A 9,351-nucleotide genomic window follows, 5' to 3' on the forward strand; every position below is an offset into this window, starting at 1 on the left:
GGATTGGAACAAATTAAAGATACTCAAAAGATTCACTCTAAAATGATACAACATATATTGCTAAATTTAAACATTGAAGGGGGCACAGATTCACCTGAGCTACCGGAAGGTTTACAATTTCCAGCAACTACAATTGAAGAACTGGATAAGGCCCAAGAAATATTAACTGATGTTAATGCTCAAAAGATTTTGGTTAGTGTTTAGACAAATTTATTTTACAGCTATGTTTAACTTTTATGAGTTTTTTCATTAATTCATAAAACTGTATAAGAGGCTATCCAAAAGTACGTATTCTTATAGTCTTATAGTACGTATTCTTCCGTCATACCTGCATACATACTTTATGGATGGCCCCTTACATTATAAATAAACGAGCAGATAAGTTTTTTTGGGACCTCAGAGTATCCCCTAGATTTGTATCAGACTTATCTGATCTAAAATCCCAATTTAATTACTGTTTTTAATTTTTAGGTGGAGGGGGGAAGATATTGCAAAGGGTTACATACTATTTAGGGGAGAGGGAATCTTAAAGGGTCAAATAGCAATATGGGGGAGTACATACGTACATACTTTATGGACGACCCATAATACAGTATTACAGTAGAATCCCCTTTTAATTTAATTTTGTCGGATTAATTTAATAATATTTAATTTAATAATATAATTTAATAAGTCGAATTAATTTAATATATATAATAAATAATTAATAAATAGTCAGACTTAGCAATTGTTTGAGATTGAAGGGAAATTCTCTGTATGTCAATAGCGTTCAAGGGGAATTGTAAATCTGTCTGACTTAATTAAAGTCTAACTAATCCAGGGTACGAGTTAACAGGATTCTACTGTATAACTTTGTTTTAAAATTGTTTGATATTTTAATAGGTTCGTATTCTTGTTGAAAATGGTGGACATGATATTTCTGAATTTATTAAGCGTAACATGACATATCTTATTGGTAATACTTTGGCCAGACAACTAAATATGACTGGCCAAAAAAACAAGCGTGGCTTCATTAAAACTCTTTTGTACAAAGTTCTTTTTGGTAAGAGTTTAATAATTTTATGTTTTCATAGCTATTTTTAGTTTTATTGTCTCTCGGCTAATTTTATGTTTTCATAAACTCTGTTCAAGAACAGTTAAAAAATAACTATTAGAGTTCTGTTATCTTTTATAATTTGAGTTTTTTTTGTAAGCAGCTTCTGTAAAAAAGAATATATCTACAAGGGAGTGTACCAAAAAACAGCTTGAGGAAGTTTTCAAAATGGTTTCAAAACCTTTCAAAATGGTTTGGTAATTCCCGTGACAGAGGTGAAGGTCGCAGACGACGTTTGGAAATAGGAAATAATACAGACGAAAATTTAATAAATTTTTGAATAGTTATATTCTTTTTGTTATTATGTAATTTTTTTTTATATATTATATATTTTATTTTTGAAATATTAATTTTGGTAGTATTATTTTTATATTCTTGTTTTATTGAAAGGTGCAGTTGTCTTATTATGAATAAAAATATTTATTAATCATCGTTATTTTTTATTTTTTTTTCATATCCCAAAGGCTTTTTTAATATAAAAATTGTTATGTTGTATATATATATATATATATATATATATATATATATATATATATATATATATATATATATATATATATATATATATATATATATATATATATATATATATATATATATATATGAATATATAGATACTTACCAATAATCAAAATAATCTATAAAAATATTTAGTTTGAACTATATTTGATTAAATTTTATTTAGTTAATTTTTGAACATTCTCATTTTTAGATTTTAATGTTTCTCCCTAAAATTTTGTTATTTTAGTTATGTGAAATTAATTCAAAAAGAATTCAAAAAAGAAAGTCCTAGTTACGTTTTTTGCCTCAGGGATAAAAAAAAACAGTATGAATTAGCAAATGGTCCGACATAATCAGGGTCTGACTTAAGCGTTAAATTGGAAATCTGTCAGACTTACAAAAGTCTGACTTATCCAGGGTCTGAATTAATGAGAGTTTACTGTATATATATAAATATATAAATATATATATATATATATATATATATTTATATATATATATTCATATATATATATATAAATATATATATATATATTTATATATATATATATATATATATATATAAATATATATATATATATATATATATGTATATATATATTTATATATATATATATATATTAAATATATATATATATATATATATATATATATTTATATATATATATATATATATAAATATATATATATATATATATATATGTATATATATATTTATATATATATATATATATAAATATATATATATATATATATATATATATATATATATTTAAATATATATATATAGTTCTATAGTTTGTTGGCTTTAGGAAGAGCGGAAGGAAAAAAGTGATTCTTACGCCAACACATACGTCACTTTTAATTACTTTTGACTTTCGTCCAACATTTCCGTGTTGGACGAAAGTAAAAACCATTAATTTAATTACAAATTAATCGTTTTTTAAAACAACCACAAAAACGCAAATTTAATTGACCAGAATGTTTTTAAAAACATTCTGAATGTTTTTATAACATTTTGAATGTTTTTAACAATATAAACAATGTTTTTATTTTTATTTTTTTTAATAAAATGTTTTTATTTTTATTTTTTTTAATAAAATGTTTTTATTTTTATTTTTTTTACTGTAAATCATGCGCGGAGTGTTGCTACATCGACTATCTTATAGCCTGACTCGCAAGGGAGTGCTGCTACATCGACTGACAAATAGCCTGACTCGCAAGGGAGTGCTGCTACATCGACTGACAAATAGCCTGACTCGCAAGGGAGTGCTGCTACATCGACTGACAAATAGCCTGACCCGCAAGGGAGTGCTGCTACATCGACTGAGGGTTTGGTTGGGGCAGGCAGTCTATCATTATTAAAAAAAAAAAAATTCCGGTCTTGCATTTTAATTTTTACTTTTTGTCAACAAAATATCGAAAAAACTTTCGGACAACATCTAAGGGTTCTATATATATATATATATATATATATATGATTTTCAATTACTTTTTATTTAATTTATTGTTATCATTTCTATTATTTTGTATTTCTTATTTTGTGTTATTTATGTATATATATATTATATTATCTATTATATTATATTATGTATATATATATTATATTATATTATGTATATATATATTATAAATCTGGTAATGTTATAGTTTTTATGTGTAAGAGAGGTTTGTTGCAGAATAATAACTACTTTATTTAATTTACTAGAATGACTTCAGAAAGATCAAAACGTAGAAAAATAGCTGAAGTGGTAACGAACATTTTTGAGGAATCTGCAACTGTAGATATACTGAATCGTGATGTTAATCCATTTACCAGCAATGTTTTTAAAGATTATTCTAGTTTTCATGAGGTGAGAAATAAAATTGATCGTAATTTAGATTCTAATAAACTTTTAGAAAACTTTAATAATTGTGATGGTAGTTTGGCTGTTATTGAGACCGAAATTAGAGAACTTGAATATAACGAAAACAATATTGTATCGCTTTGTGATGATAGTTATGAATGGTCTCCACGTATGGTTATTTCTGATGATGATGAATATAACGACAACAGTGATGAAGATAACGACAACAAAAACATACCTCGTAAACTTGCAAGTTGGGCTTTAAATTTCAATATATCACATGCAGCTTTAAATAGTTTGTTACCTATATTAAAAGAATCTGGGTTAAGTTTACCAAAAGATTCAAGAACACTTCTTTGTACTCCAAAAAATGTTGATATAAGAAATGTTGCTGGTGGAGAATATTAATATTTTAGCTTGCAGTATTGGCTTTTAATGATGTTTGAAAAGAATTCAGTAGCGTCAAGCAACAAACAACTTACTATTCACGTTAATATTGATGGTATACCTATATTTAATAGTTCAAGGGTTTCTCTTTGGCCTATTTTAGGTTCTATTATTGAAGCTGGGTCTAGTGTTTTTCCTATAGCAGTGTATAGCGGTGCCCAAAAACCTAATTCCATTTATGATTATCTGGAAGATTTTTTAGTAGAGTTCAAAGTTCTTGCAAAAGATGGTTTTATCTATGAAAATATTAAGTATGAAATCAAGCTTGGTGCTATTATATGTGATGCCCCAGCTAGAGCATTTTAAAAGTGTATCAAGGGACACAATGGGTATAACTGCTGCGAGCGTTGTGTTCAAAAAGGAGAGTGGTGTGGCAAAATAATACTCCCACAAATTTCATCAGCTTTAAGGACTGATTTGGATTTTTGTCATCAAAAACATTCTGAACATCATAGTGGTATGTCACCTTTAATTGAAATAAATTTTGACATGGTAACAAAGTTTCCTTTAGACTATATGCATTTAGTATGCTTAGGGGTAATGCGAAGACTCATAAACTTATGGTTAAATGGCCCGAGATGTTGCAAATTATCACAGATTACAATAAATACTTTATCTGATCGATTATTCCAGATACGTCGTTACATTCCAAGAGAATTCTCCAGAAAACCAAGGTCCTTACTAGATAATAAAAAATGGAAAGCAACTGAACTAAGACTTTTTCTAATATACACTGGGCCAGTTGTTTTAAAGGGGTTGATTGACCCTAAAATATACACAAACTTTTTAGATCTCTCAGTTGCAGTTAGAATATTATTATGTCCTGTGTTGTTGAAACATTATGTTGATTTTGCTCGTAAGTTACTTACTTATTTTGTGCAGTCATTTGGTGAACTTTATGGTCAGGATCAACTAGTGTACAATGTCCATTCGTTAATACATATAGCAGATGATGCAGTTAACTTTGGAGTACTTGATAGATGTTCCTCATTCAAATACGAAAATTTTTTAGGACAATTAAAAAACCTTGTTCGAAGACCGCAGCAACCATGTTCACAATTCGTTAGGCGAGTTTTTGAGGGTTGCTTAAACAAATACGGACAAGGAGATAAACAGAAATTTAGCGTTCCTCATTTTGATGGGCCAGTAACCATTACATTAAGACACTGTTTGCAGTTTAAAAATTATCAAGGTTTAGATTGTTTTGTTTCAGCTAATGAAGGTAATAATTGTTTTGAAATTGCCAAAAAAATTGGTTTAGTTAGAAACATTTTAAAAGGAAAATCGGACGAATCTTGTGATGGATGGGTTATGTTTGAGGAATTTGCGGCTTTTGAGTCATTTTTCGAAGATCCACTCTCTTCCTCTGATTTGTCTATATTCTATGCAAGCACAATGACCGGTGTTCATAAGGTTTATCCACTGTCAAAGATAAATATAAAGTATTTGCGAATACCGTTTAAAAAGGGCTTTGTTCTTATGCGCCAACTGCATTTATGAATTGTTGATATTTATTTTTTTGATTTTGTGTTGCACAAAAGTTTATAATCTTAATAATGATATATAATATAACAATAGTAATTAACAAATAATTATTGATAATATATTTTTAATTCTTACAAAATGTTTATGCTTATTTATTAAACTACATTTTTATGTTGAAATAAATATCGATTTTAAATTTTAAAATTTATTTTTGTTCCTTTGAATTTAAAAATTACATTTTTCCATCTGAAGAGTGTTAAGCAGAGATTGTTAGAATATATGAAAATAATAAAACCAGGTTTGTTATCTATAAAGTTTCACACTAACAGTTAAATTTTATTTTTTTAGAGCTTGTATTAAAACGAGAAAAAGTTTCGAAACGAGAATAAGACGATGGAAAAGCTTGCAATTTGCGATACAACCGTGAAAGCAGACGATACCCGATTACAAAAATTGGTTACAAAATTACTAAATTTAGACTGTAACTAACTTGTTGTTTTGTTTGAAATAAACCAATCAGATTATATATAATTTTACTTTTTCTGTAAATTTTAAACATTTTCAACGTAGATTTGCAAGATTTGCAATTGGTATATACTACGTGGGACCCATACGGGCTACCCGGCGGGCATACCCATATAGGCCCCATATGGAAACCGCGGCCAAGATCCGGCGGGATCCCGTTGGTCTTCCCATACGGAACCCAGTTGCAAACCCATATGGGACCCACATGGTTTTAAAATACGGGATTTGGCTGGGACCCATATGGGATACCCGGCGGGCTTACTCATATGGGCCCCGTATGGAAACCGCGGCCAAGATCCGGCGGGATCCAGTTGGTCTTCCCATACGGGACCCAGTTGCCGACCCATATGGGCCCCGTACGGTACCCGTATGTCAATGTTGGCTGGGAATGGTCCAGTTGCTCTTGAAAGTATTTTAGGATGGATTGTTTGTGGTCCATCTGACATCGGTGTACGTGAGAATTTTATTCAAACTAATTTAGTGTCAACTTCACAATCAGATGATGATGTCTTAAGGTTGGAATCACGAAAATTTTGGGAATCTGAATCCAGCAATTTCCAAGAGCAAGACAATTTTTACCAGCAATTTAAAAATGACATTTTTTTTAATGGGGAACGATATGTGACAAAGCTACCATTGAAACCAAACTGTGAATTTTTACCTGATAATTATAATATTAGTTTAAAAAGATTTATTTCATTACAAAGAAAGTTTGAGAAAAATAATAATTTAAAACAACGATATTAAGATGTAATAACTTCGTATGAAAACGAAAACATTATTGAGCGAGTCTATGATCCAAGTGAACCTGGAAAAGTTCATTATCTACCTCATCGTGCAGTACTACGAGATGATAAAGAGACAACAAAGTTACGTGAAGTGTTTGATGGTTCCGCAAAAGAGGGTGGTCCTTCAATTAATGAAAGTTTGTATACTAGCTCATGTTTACTGACATGCATATATAGTACACTTTTACGTTTTCGCATGTTCAAGATAGGACTGATATCTGATATCCGTCAAGCGTTTCTAAATGTTGGTATATGCAATGAGCATAAGGATCTATTGCAATTTTTATGGTATGATGATAAGAACAACATGTTAATTATTTAACGTTTCCTACGAGTAGTATTTGGAATCACTAGTAGTCCTTTTTTGTAAATACTACAATTATAAAGCACATGGAAAATTATTCAGATACATTTAAAGAATTTACTAAAAAGTTTCTAAGAGATTTATATGTTGTCGACTCTACTGTTGGTGTTAATACAGTCAGCGAAGGTATTCAATTTTATAACTTCATAAAAGAAGCTATGAAAAAGGGAGGATTTAATCTGCGAAAATGGTTTAGTAATTCACCAGAGTTAATCAGGTATATTGCAGATAAAGAAAAAGAGAAAGCCTTGCTGAATGAGGAAGACAGTTATGCAAAATTTGAATTAAATAGAAGTAATGATATGGAAGTTAATTGTGTAAAGGTTTTGGGATTATTATGGAATGGAAAAAGCGATGAGTTCCATTTCAACTTTTCAGCTATTGTACAAGAAGCATTGAATCTACCTTTTACAAAAAGAAATTTGCTTAGGGTTGGAGCAAAATTTTAAGATCCATTGGATCCATTTCACCAATTGTTATTGTGACAAAAATATTGTTTCAAGCTCTGTGTATTGATAAACTTGATTGGGATAATAAATTACCTTCTGAAATCCACGAAAAATGGTTAGCGTATTTAAAAGGACTAGAAGTTATTTCCAGCATTACTGTACCAAGATACTGTTTTAAAGAACAAGATGAAATAGCAAAGTATGTTACTTTACATGGTTTTAGTGATAGCTCTCAAGTTGCTTATTCAGCAGTTATATATGCTCAAGTAAAAACCAAGGAGGGTTGGATGTCCAAGTTGATAACCTCAAAGACGAAAGTTGCTCCAATAAAAAAGTTAACAATTCCACGTTTGGAATTACTTGGCTGTTTGTTATTAGCGAATTTGATGCACAAGGTTGTTCAAGAATTTAAAGACGTTTTAATTGTGGAAAAAATTTGTTATTGGACAGATAGCGAAATATCTTTATCTTGGATAAAAAATTCTAAAAGAGACTGGAAGTTATGGGTCCAGCATCGTGTGTCAAAAATTCAAGAATTAAGTAACAAAAATGATTGGTCCCATATTGAGGGAAAAAACAACCCAGCAGGTATACCAACTAGAGACTTAAATCTGTAACGTTTCAGACCAATTGCTTGTGGTGGGAAGGTCCTTTGTTTTTAAAAACTAATATCACACCAAAACAAAGGAAGTATGTTGATAGCAATATGGCAGAAAGTATTAGTGAGTTAAAAAATTCTGTAACTACTTGTGTCAACTATATTGATGAGCCAAAAGACGGAGTTCAGTATATTATAAAAGCAGAAAAATTTAGCAGTTTAACTCAGCTATTGAGAGTTTCTGCATACGTTTTACGATTCGGGAATAATATTAAAAATAAAGTTGTTAAATACCAAGGAGAGTTGACGACAAAAGAGATTAATTCAGCTGAAGAATTATGGATTAAGTCTGAACAAAGTCTGCTAAAAGGGGAGAATGATTCTAGTCAGGATTATGAAAACATTAAGCAACAGCTGGATTTATTTATTGATGAACATAACATTCTACGGTTTAAAGGGCGGTTTGAAAATTGTTTGCTAGAATATGCAGAGAAGTATCCAATTATATTGAGAAGCTATAGTCATTTTACAAAGCTAATAGTACTAGCTGCACATGAAAGAGTAAAGCATTTACGACTCGGAGGAACGTTAAATGAATTAAGAAGTAGGTTCTGGATTCGTAAGGGACGACAAATAGTGAAGAAGTACATTAAAGATTGTGTCAATTGCAAAAGAGTGCTTGTTAAAACTTTACATGGTCCTGGACCTCCAAATTTACCTATTTTTCGAGTGGCAACACATAAATTTGCGTTCACCAATATTGGATTAGATTATGCTGGCCCTTTGTTTGTTAAAAATATTTATGGACAAGAAAATTCTATGTATAAAGCTTATGTGTGTTTGTTTACATGTGCAACATCCAGAAATGTCCATGTGGAATTAACGCCTTTCATGGAAACTGATTCTCTTATAAGATGTTTAAAACGTTTTATAGCTCGAAGAGGAAGTATAGAGATAGTAATTAGTGATAACTTCAAAACCTTTCTAAGTGAACAGTTAAAACAGTTTTTAGCAAAAGAACGTATATTATGGAAATTCATTTTGCCTAAATAACCTTGGTGGGGAGGATTCTATGAACGACTTATTCGAGTTGTCAAAGATGCGTTGAAAAAATGTGTAGGAAAAAGTCGATTGTCATATGAGGAATTAGAAACAGTATTACATGAGATTGAAATGACGGGTAATAGTCGACCACTAACTTATATTTATGACGAAGTATATGAACCATTGACCCCATCTCATCTTGTAATTGGA

General features: G+C 29.9%; 3 protein-coding genes across 3 annotated transcripts in view; all 3 read left to right on the top strand.

The window, feature by feature from the left end:
• LOC136089568 (uncharacterized) overlaps positions 1–1,294 on the top strand; it is a 4,085-nt gene extending 2,791 nt beyond the window's left edge. The window contains exons 9-11 of the mRNA XM_065815619.1: positions 2–192; positions 883–1,042; positions 1,197–1,294. Of these exons, the coding sequence (XP_065671691.1) occupies positions 2–192; positions 883–1,042; positions 1,197–1,294 (449 nt within the window). The remainder of the gene's footprint in view (position 1; positions 193–882; positions 1,043–1,196) is intronic.
• Positions 1,295–6,267: 4,973 nt separating this feature from the next.
• On the top strand, positions 6,268–8,116 carry LOC136089569 (uncharacterized). Its single transcript, XM_065815620.1, has 4 exons — positions 6,268–6,547; positions 6,647–6,934; positions 7,093–7,373; positions 7,481–8,116. Exons 1-4 carry the CDS (start codon positions 6,268–6,270, stop codon positions 8,114–8,116), a joined length of 1,485 nt encoding a protein of 494 aa, XP_065671692.1.
• Positions 8,117–8,205: 89 nt separating this feature from the next.
• Positions 8,206–9,150, top strand: LOC136089570 (uncharacterized). The gene has a single exon (XM_065815621.1). The coding sequence runs from the start codon at positions 8,206–8,208 to the stop codon at positions 9,148–9,150; it is 945 nt and encodes a 314-aa protein (XP_065671693.1).
• Positions 9,151–9,351: the final 201 nt, after the last annotated feature.

Source organism: Hydra vulgaris, chromosome 13, assembly GCF_038396675.1.
Source record: "Hydra vulgaris chromosome 13, alternate assembly HydraT2T_AEP".
In the NCBI taxonomy this organism is placed as follows: Eukaryota; Metazoa; Cnidaria; class Hydrozoa; order Anthoathecata; family Hydridae; genus Hydra; species Hydra vulgaris.

What these genes read in the sequence shown, in the direction of transcription:
- LOC136089569 (XM_065815620.1), top strand. Translation starts at nt 6,268, where the DNA reads ATGTCAATGTTGGCTGGGAATGGTCCAGTTGCTCTTGAAAGTATTTTA. An exon ending in TCAAGCGTTTCTAAATGTTG is followed by an intron (nt 6,935 to 7,092) that starts GTATATGCAATG and finishes AAAATTATTCAG; the next exon opens with ATACATTTAAAGAATTTACT. An exon ending in TGGAAGTTAATTGTGTAAAG is followed by an intron (nt 7,374 to 7,480) that starts GTTTTGGGATTA and finishes AAATTTGCTTAG; the next exon opens with GGTTGGAGCAAAATTTTAAG.
- LOC136089570 (XM_065815621.1), top strand. Translation starts at nt 8,206, where the DNA reads ATGGCAGAAAGTATTAGTGAGTTAAAAAATTCTGTAACTACTTGTGTC.